Genomic DNA, 18252 nt, shown 5'->3' on the forward strand with positions numbered 1-18252 from the left:
ATCACGTGATTGGGACACCAAGATATTGATCCTTGAAATCTTGATATCAACCTTGATATCAACCTCAATATCAATCTCACTATCGATGTCTCGATATTGATCACGTGATCTGGATATCAAGATATTGATACTTCAAATCTTGATATCAACCTTGATATCAATCTCACTATCGATGTCTCGATATTGATCACGTGATTGGGATATCAAGATATTGATCCTTGAAATCTTGATATCAGCCTTGATATCAACGTTGATACCAATCTCACTATTGATATCTCCCTATCGATCTCTCGATATTGATCACGTGATCTGGTCGATATCAACCTCGCTGTCAATCTATTGATCTCTCGATATTGGTCACGTGATCTGGTCGATATCGACCCCGCTATCAATCTCACTATCGATCTCTCGATATTGATCACGTGATCTGGACATCAAGATATTAATCCTTGAAATCTTGATATCAACCTTGATATCAACCTCGCTATCAATCTCACTATTGATATCTCACTATCGATGTCTCGATATTGATCACGAGATCTGGATACCAAGATATTGATCTTTGAAATCTTGATATCAACCTTGATATCAACCTCGATATCAACCCTGATATCAATCTCACTATCAATGTCTCGATATTGATCACATGATCTGGATATCAAGATATTGATCTTTGAAATCTTGATATCAACCTCGCTATCAATCTCACTATCGATGTCTCGATATTGATCACGTGATCTGGATATCAAGATATTGATCTCTGAAATCTTGACGCCAACCTTGATATCAACCTTGATATCAATCTCACTATCGATGTCTCGATATCAGTATCTCGATATTGATCACGTGATCTGGATATCAAGATATTGATCTTTGAACTCTTGATTTCAACCTCGATAACAATCTCCCTATCGATCTCTCGATATTGATCACGTGATCTGGATATCGAGATATTGATCTTTGAAATCTTGATATCAACCTCGCTATCAATCTCACTATCGATGTCTCGATATTGATCACGTGATCTGGACATCGAGATATTGATCCTTGAAATCTTGATATCAACCTTGATATCAACCCCGATATCAATCTCCCTATCGATCTCTCGATATTGATCACGTGATCTGGTCGATATCAACCTCGCTATCAATCTCACTATCGATGTGTCGATATTGATCACACGATTGGGATATCAAGATATTGATCTCTGAAATCTTGATATCAACCTTGATATCAATCTCACTATTGATATCTCCCTATCGATGTCTCGATATTGATCACGAGATCTGGATACCAAGATATTGATCCTTGAAATCTTGATATCAACCTCGCTATCAATCTCACTATTGATCTCTCAATATTGATCACGTGATCTGTATACGAAGACATTGATCTCTGAAATCTTGACGCCAACCTTGATATCAACGCTGATATCAATCTCAATATTGATCTCTCGATATTGATCACGTGATCTGGACACCAAGATATTGATAATTGAAATCTTGACGCCAACCTTGATATCAACCTTGATATCAATCTCACTATCGATATCTCAGCATCAATAACTCGATATTGATCACAAGAATGGACATCAAGATATTGATCTTTGAAGTCTTGACGCCAACCTTGATATCAACCTTGATATCAATCTCACTATTGATATCTCACTATTGATCTCTCGATATTGATCACACAATCTGGATACCAAGATATTGATACTTCAAATCTTGATATCAACCTTGATATCAACCTCGCTATCAATCTCCCTGTCGATCTCTCGATATTGATCACGTGATCTGGTCGATACCGACCCCGATATCAATCTCCCTATCGATCTCTCGATATTGATCACGTGATTGGGATATCAAGATATTGATCTTTGAAATCTTGATATCAGCCTTGATATCAACCTTGATATCAATCTCACTATCGATGTGTCGATATTGATCACGTGATTGGGATATCAAGATATTGATCCTTGAAATCTTGATATCAGCCTTGATATCAACCTCGCTATCAATCTCACTATTGATATCTCCCTATCGATCTCTCGATACTGATCACGTGATCTGGTCGATACCGACCCCGATATCAATCTCCCTATCGATCTCTCGATATTGATCACGTGATCTGGATATCAAGATATTGATATCTGAAATCTTGATATCAGCCTTGATATCAACCTTGATATCAATCTCCCTATCGATCTCTCGATATTGATCACGTGATCTGGATATGAAGACATTGATCTCTGAAATCTTGACGCCAACCTTGATATCAACGCTGATATCAATCTCAATATTGATCTCTTGATATTGATCACGCGATCTGGATACCATGATATTGATCCTTGAAATCTTGACGCCAATCTTGATATCAACCTTGATATCAATCTCACTATTGATATCTCCCTATCGATCTCTCGATATTGATCACGTGATCTGGTCGATATCAACCTCGCTATCAATCTCACTATTGATCTCTCGATATTGATCACGTGATCTGGACATGAAGACATTGACCTTTGAAATCTTGACGCCAACCTTGATAACAACGCTGATATCAATCTCAATATTGATCTCTCGATATTGATCACGTGATCTGGATACCATGATATTGATCCTTGAAATCTTGATATCAACCTTGATATCAATCTCACTATTGATCTCTCGATATTGATCACGTGATCTGGTCGATACCGACCCCGCTATCAATCTCCCTGTCGCCGGCGCCCCCCGGGGCGGCGCCGATCCCGCGGGATCCCCGTCTCCATCGGTGCCGGCCCTACCTGGTGGGGGTTCCAGTCGCTGTCGAAGATGATGACGGTGTCGGCCGACTGCAGGTTGAGGCCCAGGCCGCCGGCGCGCGTGCTCAGCAGGAAGATGAAATACTCCGAGCCCGGCTCGTTGAACGTCTTCAGCAGCATGCCCCGGTCCTCGGCCTTCGTGGTCCCTGCAAGCCCACGCGGGCGTCACCCTCGGGGGCGGTTCCGGAAGGTTCCGGGGATTCCCGTGGGATGGGATTCCCGTTCCCCGACGCAGTTTTGGTGTTTCCCCCGGTTGAGGAAGGGTTGGGGTGGTTTGGGGAGAAGGATTGGGGGAAAAGGGTGGATCCTGCTCGGAGGCGGGGCAGGAGGTGGGATCAGAGCAGGCAGAAATTTTGGGGTCGTTTTGGGGCTGTTTTGGGGCCGTCTTGGGCCATTTTGGGCTCATTTTGGGGCTGTCTTGGGCCATTTTGGGGTCACTTTGAGGTCGTTTTGGGGTCGTTTTGGGGCCGTCCTGGGCCATTTTGGGGCCGTCTTGGGCCATTTTGGGGTCACTTTGAGGTCATTTTGGGACCATTTTGGGGTCATTTTGGGGCTGTCTTGGGCCATTTTGGGGCCGTCTTGGGCCATTTTGGGGTCACTTTGAGGTCATTTTGGGGTCGTTTTGGGGCCATTTTGGGGTGATTTTGGGGCCGTCTTGGGCCATTTTGGGGTCACTTTGAGGTCGTTTTGGGGTCCTTTTGGGGTCGTTTTGGGGCCGTCTTGGGCCATTTTGGGGCCGTTTTGGGGCCATTTTGGGGCCGATTTGGGGCCATTTTGGGGCCGTCTTGGGCCATTTTGGGGTCACTTTGAGGTCGTTTTGGGGTCATTTTGGGGCCGATTTGGGGCCGTCTTGGGCCATTTTGGGGTCACTTTGAGGTCGTTTTGGGGTTGTTTTGGGACGATTTTGGGGCAATTTTGGGGCCATTTTGGGGCTGTTTTGGGGCCATTTTGGGGTCACTTTGAGGTCGTTTTGGGGCCATTTTGGGGCCGCCTTGGGCCATTTTGGGGCCGTCTTGGGCCATTTTGGGGTCACTTTGAGGTCATTTTGGGGTCGTTTTGGGGCCATTTTGGGGCCGTATTGGGCCATTATGGGGTCATTTTGGGGCCGTCTTGGGCCATTTTGGGGCCATTTTGGGGCCGTTTTGGGGCCATTTTGGGGCCATCTTGGGCCATTTTGGGGTCATTTTGGGCCATTTTGGGGTTGTTTTGGGGCCATTTTGGGGCCGTCTTGGGCCATTTTGGGGCCATTTTGGGGTCATTTAGAGGCTGTTTTGGGGCCATTTTGGGGCTCTTTTGGGGCCATTTTGGGGTCACTTTGAGATCGTTTTGGGGCCGTTTTGGGGCCATTTTGGGGCCGTCTTGGGCCATTTTGGGGTCATTTTGGGCCATTTTGGGGTTGTTTTGGGGCCATTTTGGGGCTGTCTTGGGCCATTTTGGGGTCATTTAGAGGCTGTTTTGGGGCCATTTTGGGGTCACTTTGAGATCGTTTTGGGGCCATTTTGGGGCTGTTTTGGGGCCATTTTGGGGTCACTTTGAGATCGTTTTGGGGCCGTCTTGGGCCATTTTGGGGCCATTTTGGGGTCATTTTGGGGCTGTCTTGGGCCATTTTGGGACCATTTTGGGGTCATTTTGGGGCTGTTTTGGGGCCATTCTGGGGTCACTTTGAGATCGTTTTGGGGTTGTTTTGGGGCCATTTGGGGCCATTTTGGGGCCACCACTATCAATGTCTCGATATCGATCGCGTGATCTTCGCATCAAGACGCCGACCTTTCCATTTATCGATCTCTTATCTCGCTTTTCCCCTCGACATCTCCCCGGACGCCCCGAAATCGATCTCCCCATCTTCACACCTACTCGGGGACCTTCACGTCTTCACCCGCGACGTCGATCTTCACCTCTCGATGCTTATCAATTATTGTTTTATCACCTTGTCCACCCCGACATCTTTATTTCTCCACGTCCTCCAACTCCACCACCGTCCCACCGCCCCCGTGGGGACAACCCCGCGACCCCAACCCAGCCCGGGGGCGCTCACCGTCCAGCCTGAGGTATTTGAAGCCGCGGTAAGCGAAGTAATCCTCCATGATGGTCATCAAGGAGGTCATCTGGCAGAAGAGCAGCACCTTGTGGTTGGTGGCCCGGAGTTTGGGAAGGATCCGGTCCAGGAGCTCGAACTTCCCAGAGGCGCGGTACAAATCCAGCCTGGGACGGGGAAAAACGAGCAAAATTAGGGGAAAAATGGGATTTGAGGATGAAAATTTGGTGTTTCCCCCTTTTTGTTGGGGTCGTCCCGGAGGCGCGGTACAAATCCAGCCTGGGGCGGGGAAAAACGAGCAAAATTAGGGGAAAAATGGGATTTGAGGGTGAAAATTTGGTGTTTCCTCCTTTTTGTTGGGATCGTCCCGGAGGCGCGGTACAAATCCAGCCTGGGACGGAGAAAAACGAGCAAAATTAGGGAAAAAATGGGATTTGAGGATGAAAATTTGGTGTTTCCTCCTTTTTGTTGGGATCGTCCCGGGGGCGCGGTACAAATCCAGCCTGGGGCGGGGAAAAACGAGCAAAATTAGGGGAAAAATGGGATTTGAGGGTGAAAATTTGGTGTTTCCCCCTTTTTGTTGGGATCGTCCCGGAGGCGCGGTACAAATCCAGCCTGGGACGGAGAAAAACGAGCAAAATTAGGGGAAAAATCGGATTTGAGGTTGAAAATTTGGTGTTTTTGTTGGGATCGTCCTGGAGGCGCGGTACAAATCCAGCCTGGGACGGAGAAAAACGAGCAAAATTAGGGAAAAAACGGGATTTGAGGATGAAAATTTGGTGTTTTTGTTGGGATCGTCCCGGAGGCGCGGTACAAATCCAGCCTGGGGCGGGGAAAAACGAGCAAAATTAGGGGAAAAACGGGATTTGAGGGTGAAAATTTGGTGTTTCCTCCTTTTTGTTGGGATCGTCCCGGGGGCGCGGTACAAATCCAGCCTGGGGCGGGGAAAAACGAGCAAAATTAGGGGAAAAATGGGATTTGAGGATGAAAATTTGGTGGTTTTGTTGGGATCGTCCCGGAGGAGCGGTACAAATCCAGCCCGGGACGGGGAAAAACGAGCAAAATTAGGGAAAAAATGGGATTTGAGGGTGAAAATTTGGTGTTTCCCCCTTTTTGTTGGGATCGTCCCGGAGGCGCGGTACAAATCCAGCCTGGGGCGGGGAAAAACGAGCAAAATTAGGGGAAAAACGGGATTTGAGGTTGAAAATTTGGTGGTTTCCCCCTTTTTGTTGGGATTGTCTGGATTGGTGAGGCGGGGGTGGCTCATCTTCCGTCCCCAGAATCAGTTTGGGTTTGTAAACTCGTGGATTTTATGGCGAATCCCAAAATTTGGGGACTTACCCCTGCACGATCCCGCCCGTGAAGCCCAAGTGCTCCGAGAAGGATTCCTGAAACGGAGAGGAGGAATCGTGTCAAAAAAAGAAGGAGAAGGAAAAGAAAAATCTGGAGCTGCTTTTGGGAGCCAAACGGGGTCAGGAACTGCCCCAAAACGGGGTCAGGAACTGCCCCAAAAAATCTGGAGCTGCTTTCAGGAGCCCAACGGGGTCAGGAACTGCCCCAAAACGGGGTCAGGAACTGCCTCAAAAAATCTGGAGCTGCTTTCAGGAGCCAAACGGGGTCAGAAAGAAGCAGAAACTGCCCCAAAACGGGGTCAGAAAGAACAGAAATTGCCCCAAAACGGGGTCAGGAACTGCCCCAAAAATCTGGAGCTGCTTTCAGGAGCCAAACGGGGTCAAGAAGCGGCCCCAGAAGATCTGGAGCTGCTTTTGGGAGCCAAACGGGGTCAGGAACTGCCCCAAAACGGGGTCAAAATCTGCCCCAAAAAATCTGGAGCCGCTTTCAGGAGCCGCGGTTCCCTCAGGAAGCTGGTGAGGAGGAGGATGGATTGGTTTGGGAGGAAGAAAACGGGATGGAAGTTGGGTTCGATTGGGTTCATCCCCGTTTGGGTTCATCCCTGGTTTTTGGTTTATCCCCGTTTGGGTTCATCCCTGGTTTTTGGGTTCATCCCTGGATTTGGTTCATCCCCGTTTGGGTTCATCCCTGGGTTTGGTTCATCCCTGGTTTTTGGTTTATTCCTGTTTGGGTTCATCCCTGGGTTTGGTTCATCCTGGTTGGGTTCATCCCTGGGTTTGGTTCATCCTTGGTTTTGGTTCATCCCTGGTTTTTGGGTTCATCCCCATTTGGGTTCATCCCTGGTTTTTGGGTTCATCCCTGGGTTTGGTTCATCCTGGTTGGGTTCATCCCTGGTTTTTGGGTTCATCCCTGGGTTTGGTTCATCCCCGTTTGGGTTCATCCCTGGGTTTGGTTCATCCCCATTTGGGTTCATCCCTGGGTTTGGTTTATCCCCATTTGGGTTCATCCCTGTTGGGTTTAACCCCGTGGAGTTTGACCCCGTTGAGTTTAACCCTTTAGGGTTTATCCCCATCGGGTTTATCCCTGTTGGGTTCAACCCCGTTGAGTTTAACCCCATTGAGTTTAACCCTTTAGGGTTTAACCCTGTTGAGTTTAACCCCATTGGGTTTATCCTCATTGGGTTTAACCCCGTTGAGTTTAACCCTTTGGGGTTCATCCCTTTAGGGTTTACCCCTTCAGGGTTCATCCTTTTAGGGTTTAACCCTTTAGGGTTCACCCCTTTAGGGTTTAACCCTTCGGGGTCCATCCCTTTAGGGTTCATCCCTTTAGGGTTTAACCCTTCGTGGTTCATCCTTTTAGGGTTTAACCCTTTAGGGTTTAACCCTTTAGGGTTCACCCCTTTAGGGTTTAACCCTTCGGGGTCCATCCCTTTAGGGTTCACCCCTTTAGGGTTTAACCCTTCGGGGTCCATCCCTTTAGGGTTCATCCCTTTAGGGTTTAACCCTTCAGGGTTCATCCCTTTAGGGTTTAACCCTTCGTGGTTCATCCCTTTAGGGTTCATCCCTTCGGGGTTCATCCCTTTAGGGTTCATCTCTTTAGGGTTTTACCCTTTAAGGTTTAACTCTTTGGGGTTCATCCCTTTAGGGTTTAACCCTTCAGGGTTCATCCTTTTAGGGTTTAACCCTTTAGGGTTCATCCCTTTAGGGTTTAACCCTTCGTGGTTCATCCCTTTAGGGTTTAACCCTTCAGGGTTCATCCTTTTAGGGTTTAACCCTTTAGGGTTCATCCCTTTAGGGTTTAACCCTTCAGGGTTCATCCTTTTAGGGTTTAACCCTTTAGGGTTCATCCCTTTGGGGTCCATCCCTTTAGGGTTCATCCCTTTAGGGTTTAACCCTTCGTGGTCCATCCCTTTAGGGTTCATCCCTTCGGGGTTTATCCCTTTAGGGTTCATCTCTTTAGGGTTTTACCCTTTAAGGTTTAACTCTTTGGGGTTCATCCCTTTAGGGTTTAACCCTTCAGGGTTCATCCTTTTAGGGTTTAACCCTTTAGGGTTCATCCCTTTAGGGTTTAACCCTTCGGGGTTCATCCCTTTAGGGTTTAACCCTTTGGGGTTCATCCCTTTAGGGTTTAACCCTTTGGGGTCCATCCCTTTAGGGTTCATCTCTTTAGGGTTTAACTCTTTAGGGTTTCACTCTTCGGGATTCATCCCTTCAGGGTTTAACCCTTTGGGGTTTAACCCTTTGGGGTCCCCCCGTTCCCCCGTGGCGGCGCCGGCCCCACCTCGATGTGCTGGAACATGTAGGGGTGGTTGCAGATCTTGCGCAGCTGCATGATGGTGTTCATCAGGGTCTTGGTGCCGCCCTTGCCCTGCCAGGGAGGAGCCGGGCGGTTAAAAACCCCAAATTATTCAAACCCCAAATTATTCAAACCCCAAATAATTCAAACCCCAAATGCATTCAAACCCCAAATGAATTCAAACCCCAGATTCATTCAAACCATTTGGGTTAAAAACCCCAAATTCATTCAAACCCCAAATGAATTCAAAACATTTGGGTTAAAAACCCCAAATTCATTCAAACCCCAAATGAATTCAAAACATTTGGGTTAAAAACCCCAAATTCATTCAAACCTCAAATAATTCAAACCCCAAATTCATTCAAACCCCAAATCATTCAAACCCCAAATTCATTCCAACCCCAAATTCATTCAAACCCCAAATTCATTCAAAAAATTTGGGTTAAAAAACCCCAACTTAATTCATGCTGGGGTTAAAAAAACCCAAATTAATTCTGGGTCCCACCTATTGACCAGTCCAAATAAATTTTTAAATAAATAAGTTTTAAAAATAAATTTAGATTTATTCAAATAAATTAATACCTTTCAATTTATTTAAATAAATGTATTCATCTATTAAGTAAACAACGTTTTAAAAAATTAATTTCAATACATTTAAATAAATTTCCACCTCCAGCTTTCAGCCGCGACCGAATCGTCTCGCGCCAATCATGGCGCGGTTTTACCGCGCTCGTTCCGGCACCGCCCAAAGCCGCCCCGGCGCGGAGCCCGCCCCGCGCCCGGCGCCCCCGAACGCCCGGACCCCCAATCCCGACCTTCTTGTCCTTCTCGGAGCCGTCGGTGAGCAGGACGCCCTTGGCCTGCATGTGGCGGTAGAGGACGCGCTGCAGCGCCGACATGTCGCACTTGATGACGTACTCCACCTGGCGGGAGGCAACGGGAGCGGCGCGGTGAGCGGCACGGCCACGGGGAGGTGACACGACACGACACGAGCCAAGCCGACCCAATGTTCAACCCAACCCAACCCAACTCAACCCAACCCAACATTCAACCCAACTCAACCCAACCACTGTTCAACCCAACCCAACCACTGATCAACTCAACCATGGTTCAACCCAACCCAACCCAACCCAACCCAACCACTGTTCAGCCCAACCCAACCCAACCACTGATCAACTCAACCATGGTTCAACCCAACCTAACCCAACCCAACCCAACCCAACCCAACCCAATCACTGATCAACCCAACCATGGTTCAACCCAACCCAACCCAACTCAACCCAACCACTGATCAACCCGACCCAGCCACTGGTTCAACTCAATCCAACCATTGGTTCAACCCAACCCAACCCAACCCAACCCAACCATTGGTTCAACCCAACCCAACCCAACCCAACCACTGTTCAACCCAACCCAACCCAACCATCGGTTCAACCCAACCCAACCCAACCAATGGTTCAACCCAACCCAACCCAACCCAATCACTGATCAACCCAACCCAACCCAACTCAACCCAACCCAATGTTCAACCCAACCCAATCACTGATCAACCCAACCATGGTTCAACCCAACCCAACCCAACTCAACCCAACCACTGATCAACTCAACCATGGTTCAACCCAACCCAACTCAACCCAACCCAACCCAACCATCTGCTCAACCCAACCCAAGCATCTGCTCAACCCAACCCAACCCAACCCAATCACTGATCAACCCAACCCAACCCAAGCCAACCCAACCCCAACATCTGCTCAACCCAACCAAACCCAACCCAACCATCTGCTCAACCCAACCCAACGTTCAACCCAACCCAACCCAATCACTGATCAACTCAACCCAACTCAACCCAACCACTGTTCAACCCAACCCAACCATCAGTTCAATCCAACTCAACCCAACACAACCCAACAACTGTTCAACCCAACCCAACCCAACCAATGGTTCAACCCAACCCAACCCAACCCAACTCAACCCAACCCAACATTCAACCCAACCCAACTCAACTCAACCCAACCCAACCCAACTCAACCCAACCACTGATCAACTCAACCATGGTTCAACCCAACCCAACCCAACTCAACCCAACCCAACCCAACTCAACCCAACCCAACCCAACCACTGTTCAACCCAAGCCAACCATCTGCCCAACCCAACCCAACCCAACCCAAACATCTGCTCAACCCAACCCAACCCAACCCAACCCAAGGCAGCGATGATGGTGGGGTGGGAAGAAGCCCCATGTCCACATCCCAGGACGGATCCCCCCAGGGGTCTCCAGGGATGGGGAAAGGCGAGGGCACCCTCCAGGGTCACCTTCTCTGGGAGCTGAGCCTCCACCTCCTTCTTGAGGCGCCGCAGCAGGAAGGGCCGGAGCACCTTGTGGAGACGGCGGATGATGAGGATGGTCTCCTCCTCGTTCAGGTCCACCTGGAATTGTCACCAGGAGCAGGGATTGTCACTCAGAGAAGGGAACGGAGCCCTCGGGGTGACACCGATCCACCTCCTGCAGGTCCAGAACCATCCCAAACTTCTCCAGATCCATTCCAGACACCGATCCACCTCCCAGAGCTCCAGAACCACTTCCAAGTTCTCCAGATCCATTCCAGACACCGATCCACCTCCCAGAGCTCCAGGAACACTCAAACCCCTCCAAGATCCATCAAAGAACCTGATCCACCTCCCACAGCTGCAGAACCATCCCAAACTTCTCCAGATCCATTCCAGACACCAATCCACCTCCCAGAGCTCCAGAACCACTTCCAACTTCTCCAGATCCATTCCAGATATGGATCCACCTCCCAGAGCTCCAGAAAAGACACCGATCCACCTCCCAGAGCTCCAGAACCATCCCAAACTTCTCCAGATCCATTCCAGACACTGATCCACCTCCCAGAGCTCCAGAAAAGACACCGATCCACCTCCCAGAGCTCCAGGAACGCTCAAACCCCTCCAGATCCATCAAAGAACCTGATCCACCTCCCAGAGCTCCAGAACCATCCCAAACTTCTCCAGATCCATTCCAGACACTGATCCACCTCCCAGAGCTCCAGGAAGGCTCAAACCCCTCCAGATCCACCACCACCAACCTCAACCCCACCCCAGCACCCCCCGACCTCTCCCCGACCTCCCCCCTCTTCCGGCACCTTCTCGCCGGTCATGGCGAAGGGCGCGTTGAACCACTGCTCGAAGGTGCTGCAGCTCTTGAAGATGGTGGGCAGGAGGAAGTTGAGGAGGGCCCAGAGCTCCGGGAGTTTGTTCTGGAGGGGGGTCCCGGTGAGGAGGAGCCGGCGCGGGGCCACGTAGTGGGTGTTGAGGACCTGCGTGAGCTTGCAGTGGTGGTTCTTCATGCGGTGGCCCTCGTCCACGATCATGTACTTCCAGCGGATCTGGGGGGGACGGAGGAGAACATCTCAGAACATCTCAGAAGAACATCTCAGAAGAACATCTCAGAACATCTCAGAACGTCTCAGAACGTCTCAGAACATCTCAGAACGTCTCAGAAAATCTCAGAAGAACATCTCAGAACATCTCAGAACACCTCAGAACATCTCAGAACATCTCAGAACACCTCAGAAAAACATCTCAGAACATCTCAGAACGTCTCAGAACATCTCAGAACATCTCAGAACACCTCAGAAGAACATCTCAGAACATCTCAGAACGTCTCAGAACACCTCAGAAGAACATCTCAGAACATCTCAGAACGTCTCAGAACATCTCAGAAGAACATCTCAGAACACCTCAGAAGAACATCTCAGAACATCTCAGAACATCTCAGAAGAACATCTCAGAACATCTCAGAACACCTCAGAAGAACATCTCAGAACATCTCAGAACACCTCAGAAGAACATCTCAGAACATCTCAGAACACCTCAGAAGAACATCTCAGAACATCTCAGAACATCTCAGAACATCTCAGAACGTCTCAGAACATCTCAGAACATCTCAGAAGAACATCTCAGAACATCTCAGAACATCTCAGAACGTCTCAGAACATCTCAGAACATCTCAGAACGTCTCAGAACATCTCAGAAGAACATCTCAGAAGATCTCAGAACATCTCAGCCACAGCTGGGTTTGACCGGGGTTTTTTGTGGGGTTTTCTCGGGATTGGAGCAGAATTTTCGGAGAATTTTCCCTGAATTTTAGCAGAATTTTCCCTGAATTTTCTCTGAATTTTCCCTGAATTTTAACAGAATTTTAGCAGAATTTTCTCTGAATTTTAGCAGAATTTTCCCTGAATTTTAGCAGAATTTTCCCTGAATTTTCTCTGAATTTTCCCAGAATTTTCCCATAATTTTATCAGAATTTTCCCGGAATTTTCTCAGAATTTTCCAGAATTTTCTCAGAATTTTCCCACAATTTCAGCAGAACTTTCTCAGGACCTTCTGGAATTCCCGACCCTCACTACAACAACCCGCCAACACAAGAAAGAAACCCCAAAAATTCAAATAAAAACCTCATAAAACAAGAAAAAAATTCAAAATATAAGAAAAAAATCCCAAAAAAAAGGAAATAAACCCCAAAAAACCCAACTTGGACCTCAACAATTCTTCTACCCCCAAACCTTCTTCCACCTCCACTCCGGTTTTAGCTCCTGCCCAGCACAAATATTGGGATTTTCCCGGAATTCCGTCTTTTCCGAGGCCGGAAGAGGCGCCCACCTTGGCCAGGATGTGCTTGTCCTTGATGATGTACTCGTAGGTGGTGAGGAGAACGTTGAACTTCCCGCTGCGAAGCTGCGGGACGAAGGCGCGCCGCGCCGCCGGAGAGCCCTGGGGGGACAATTCCGGAGGGGAATGGAGGAATTCCCGAAAAAAAACGGGTGGGAAGGGGGTTCTGTGGTGAGGTGAGGAGGTTTGGGGAGGTTCCTGGTGGTGAGGAACGTCCAAAATGGGATTTTTGAGGATTTTCGTGGATTTTTTTTGGAATTTCGTGGATTTGGAGCTCCAACCCACTTGGATTTGGAGGTCCAACCTCTTCAGATTTGGAATTCCCAAAAAAAACGGGTGGGAGAGGAGTTCTACAGCGAGGTGAGGAGGTTTTGGGAGGTTCCTGGTGGTGAGGAACGACCCAAAATGGGATTTTCGTGGATTTCTTTGGGAATTTCGTGGATTTTTTCTTGGAATTTCGTGGATTTGGAGCTCCAACCTCTTTGGATTTGGAGCTCCAACCTCTTCAGATGTGGAATTCCCGAAAAAAACGGGTGGGAAGGGGGTTCTGCAGCGAGGTGAGGAGGTTTTGGGAGGTTCCTGGTGATGAGGAATGCCCAAAATGGGATTTTTGAGGATTTTCGTGGATTTTTTGGGAATTTTGTGGATTTTCTTTGGATTTTCATGGATTTGGAGCTCCAATCCACATGGATTTGGAGCTCCAACCTCTTCAGATGTGGAATTCCCAAAAAAAATGGGTGGGAAGGGGTTCTGAGGAGAGGCGAGGAGGTTTTGGGAGGTTCCTGGTGGTGAGGAACGCCCAAAATGGGATTTTCATGGATTTTCGTGGAATTTCGTGGAATTTTTTTGGAATTTCGTGGATTTGGAGCTCCAACCTCTTTGGATTTGGAGCTCCAACCTCTTTAGATTTGGAATTCCCAAAAAAAATGGGTGGGAGAGGGGTTCTACAGCGAGGTGAGGAGGTTTTGGGAGGTTCCTGGTGGTGAGGAACGCCCAAAAATGGGATTTTCGCGGATTTTTTTGGAATTTCGTGGATTTTTTTGGAATTTTGTGGACTTTTTCTGGAATTTCGTGGATTTTCTTGGAATTTCGTGGATCCGAGGGCTTTGGAACTCACCTTGTAGGAGACCTTGACCACGGAAGGAGCCCACTTGTCGAACTCGTAGGCCCAGTTGGACAAAGTCCTGCGGGGAAGGACGGACGGAAAAAAGGGTGGGAATTCTGGGAATGAGGGGCTGGAGATGGACCTGGGATGGTCCAAAAAGGGTGGGAATTCTGGGAAGGTGGGGCTGGAGATCCTCCAAAAAGGGTGGGAATTTTGGGAAGGTGGGGCTGGAGATGGACGCGGGATGGTCCAACAAGGGTGGGAATTCTGGGAAGGTGGGGCCGGAGATGGACCTGGGATGGTCCACCAAGGGTGGGAATTTCGGGAACGTGGGGCTGGAGATCCTCCAACAAGGGTGGGAATTCCGGGAATGCGGGGCTGGAGATGGACCTGGGATGGTCCACCAAGGGTGGGAATTCTGGGAAGGTGGGGCTGGAGATCCACCAAAAAGGGTGGGAATTTTGGGAACGTGGGGATGGAGATCCTCCAACAAGGGTGGGAATTCCGGGAACGCGGGGCTGGAGATGGATCTGGGATGGTCCAACAAGGGTGGGAATTCTGGGAAGGTGGGGCTGGAGATGGACGCGGGATGGTCCAACAAGGGTGGGAATTCCGGGAATGCGGGGCCGGAGATGGACCTGGGATGGTCCAAAAAGGGTGGGAATTCTGGGAAGGTGGGGCTGGAGATCCACCAAAAAGGGTGGGAATTCTGGGAACGTGGGGCTGGAGATGGACCTGGGATGGTCCAACAAGGGTGGGAATTCCGGGAACGCGGGGCTGGAGATGGACCTGGGATGGTCCAAAAAGGGTGGGAATTTTGGGAAGGTGGGGCTGGAGATGGACCTGGGATGGTCCACCAAGGGTGGGAATTTTGGGAAGGTGGGGCTGGAGATCCTCCAAAAAGGGTGGGAATTCTGGGAACACAGGGCCGGAGATGGACCTGGGATGGTCCACCAAGGGTGGGAATTTTGGGAAGGCGGGGCCGGAGGTGGCCGCGGGACGGCCGCGCACTCACGAGAGCGGGACGATGATGAGGAAGGGGCCGTTGATGCGCTTGTGCTCCATGAGGTACGTGATGAGGGCGATGGTCTGGATGGTCTTGCCCAGCCCCATCTCGTCGGCCAGGATCCCGTTGAGGTTGTTGTTGTAGAGGGACACCAACCATTCCAGGCCTTTGATCTGTGGGAATGGAGATCCAGCTCCAGATCCCACCTCAGATCTCCATCCCTCTCCAGATCCCACCTCAGATCCTCATCCAGCTCCAGATCCCACCCCAGATCTCCATCCCTCTCCAGATCCCACCTCAGATCTTCATTCAGCTCCAGATCCCACCTCAGATCCCCATCCCTCTCCAGATCCCACCTCAGATCCCCATCCATCTCCAGATCCCACCTCAGATCCCCATCCCTCTCCTGATCCACCTCAGATCCCCACCCCTCTCCAGATCCACCTCAGATCCTCATCCATCTCCAGATCCCACCTCAGATCCACCTCAGATCCCCATCCCTCTCCAGATCCCACCTCAGATCTCCATCCATCTCCAGATCCACCTCAGGTCCCCACCCCTCTCCAGATCCACCTCAGATCCTCATCCATCTCCAGATCCCACCTCAGATCTCCATCCATCTCCAGATCCACCTCAGATCCTCATCCATCTCCAGATCCCACCTCAGATCCTCATCCATCTCCAGATCCCACCTCAGATCCCACCTCAGATCCTCATCCCTCTCCAGATCCCACCTCAGATCCACCTCAGATCCCCATCCATCTCCAGATCCACCTCAGATCCACCTCAGATCCCCATCCATCTCCAGATCCCACCTCAGATCCTCATCCATCTCCAGATCCACCTCAGATCCCCATCCCTCTCCAGATCCCACCTCAGATCCACCTCAGATCCCCATCCCTCTCCTGATCCACCTCAGATCCCCATCCCTCTCCTGATCCCACCTCAGATCCCACCTCAGATCCCCATCCATCTCCAGATCCACCTCAGATCCCCATCCCTCTCCAGATCCACCTCAGATCTCCATCCATCTCCAGATCCACCTCAGGTCCCCACCCCTCTCCAGATCCACCTCAGATCCTCATCCCTCTCCAGATCCCACCTCAGATCCACCTCAGATCCCCATCCATCTCCAGATCCACCTCAGATCCTCATCCAGCTCCAGATCCACCTCAGATCTCCAGATCCACCTCAGATCTCCATCATCTCCAGATCCCACCTCAGATCCTCATCCCTCTCCAGATCCCACCTCAGATCCCCATCCCTCTCCAGATCCCACCTCAGATCCCCATCCCTCTCCAGATCCCACCTCAGATCCCCATCCCTCTCCAGATCCCACCTCAGATCCCCATCCATCTCCAGATCCACCTCAGATCCTCATCCAGCTCCAGATCCCACCTCAGATCTCCAGATCCACCTCAGATCCCCACCATCTCCAGATCCCACCTCAGATCCTCATCCCTCTCCAGATCCCACCTCAGATCTCCATCCATCTCCAGATCTCCATCCATCTCCGTCCCACCTCAGATCTTCATCCATCTCCAGATCCCACCTCAGATCTCCATCCCACCCTGCATCCAGCTCCAGATCCACCTCAGATCTTCATCCATCTCCAGATCCCACCTCAGATCTCCATCCCACCCTGCATCCAGCTCCAGATCCACCTCAGATCTTCATCCATCTCCAGATCCCACCTCAATCTCCAGATCCCACCTCAGATCCCCATCCCTCTCCTGATCCACCTCAGATCCTCATCCCTCTCCAGATCCCACCTCAGATCCTCATCCCTCTCCAGATCCCACCTCAGATCCCCATCCAGCTCCAGATCCCACCTCAGATCTCCATCCATCTCCAGATCTCCATCCATCTCCGTCCCACCTCAGATCTTCATCCATCTCCAGATCCCACCTCAGATCCCCATCCCTCTCCAGATCCACCTCAGATCCACCTCAGATCCCCATCCCTCTCCAGATCCACCTCAGATCTCCATCCATCTCCAGATCCACCTCAGATCCCCATCCCTCTCCAGATCCCACCTCAGATCCACCTCAGATCCTCATCAATCTCCAGATCCCACCTCAGATCCCACCTCAGATCCCCACCATCTCCAGATCCCGACGTCCCGCGGCCGCTCCCTCACCTGGTACTGCTTGAGGACGCCGTTGACCATCAGGGCCGACTGCTTGTCCACGCGCTCGGTGACGGCGTGAGCCACGGCGTAGTAGGACTGCAGCCCCCGCGCCAGCGCCTGCGACACGCCGTACTCGTCGTCCACGTCCTGCTTGGCGTTCCTGCCCGGACAACCGGGAGAACGCGTCACGGAAAACCGGGAAAAACGGGAAAAAAGGGGGAAAATTGGGATAAAGGGTGATGGACCACCAGGAAAGGGAAGAGGAAAAAAGGATGGGAAGAAAAAAGGGAAGGAGAGGAGGAGGAGGAGGAAGAGGAAGAGGAAGAGGAAGAGGAGGAAGAGGAAGAGGAAGAGGAAGAGGAAGAGGAAGAGGAAGAGGAAGAGGAAGAGGAAGAGGAAGAGGAAGAGGAAGAAGAGGAGGAAGAGGAAGAGGAGGAAGAGGAAGAGGAAGAGGAAGAGGAAGAGGAAGAGGAAGAGGAAGAGGAAGAGGAAGAGGAAGGGAAAGAGGAAGAGGAAAGGGAAGAAGAAGAGTAAGAGGAAAAAAGGAAGAGGAAGAGGAAGGGGAAGGGGAAGAGGAAGAAGAGGAAGAAGAGGAAGAAGGGAAAGAAGAACAGGAAGGGGAAGAGGAAGAAGAAGAAAAAGAGGAAGAGGAAGAGGAAGAGGAAGAGGAAGAGGAAGAGGAAGAGGAAGAGGAAGGGGAAGGGTAAGGGGAAGGGGAAGAGGAAGAGGAAGAGGAAGAAGAGGAAGAGGAAGAAGAAGAAAAGGAAAAAGAAGAGAAAGAGGAAGAGGAAGGAGAAGGGGAAGAAGAAGAAGAGGAACAGGAAGAAGAAGAGGAAGAGGAAGGGGA

At 50.1% G+C, this 18252-nt stretch overlaps 1 protein-coding gene across 1 annotated transcript in view; it reads right to left on the reverse strand.

Annotated features, from left to right (window-relative positions):
* The window catches only part of SMARCA4 (SWI/SNF related, matrix associated, actin dependent regulator of chromatin, subfamily a, member 4), a 60694-nt gene that overhangs the window by 21429 nt on the left and 21013 nt on the right, over nt 1-18252 (reverse strand). The window contains 11 exon segments of the mRNA XM_038126331.1: nt 2789-2952; nt 4842-5008; nt 6183-6229; nt 8475-8561; nt 9305-9412; nt 10803-10916; nt 11633-11875; nt 13155-13265; nt 14281-14347; nt 15284-15447; nt 17415-17565. Of these exon segments, the coding sequence (XP_037982259.1) occupies nt 2789-2952; nt 4842-5008; nt 6183-6229; nt 8475-8561; nt 9305-9412; nt 10803-10916; nt 11633-11875; nt 13155-13265; nt 14281-14347; nt 15284-15447; nt 17415-17565 (1423 nt within the window).

Source organism: Motacilla alba, unplaced genomic scaffold (assembly GCF_015832195.1).
Source record: "Motacilla alba alba isolate MOTALB_02 unplaced genomic scaffold, Motacilla_alba_V1.0_pri HiC_scaffold_34, whole genome shotgun sequence".
Lineage (NCBI taxonomy): Eukaryota > Metazoa > Chordata > Aves > Passeriformes > Motacillidae > Motacilla > Motacilla alba.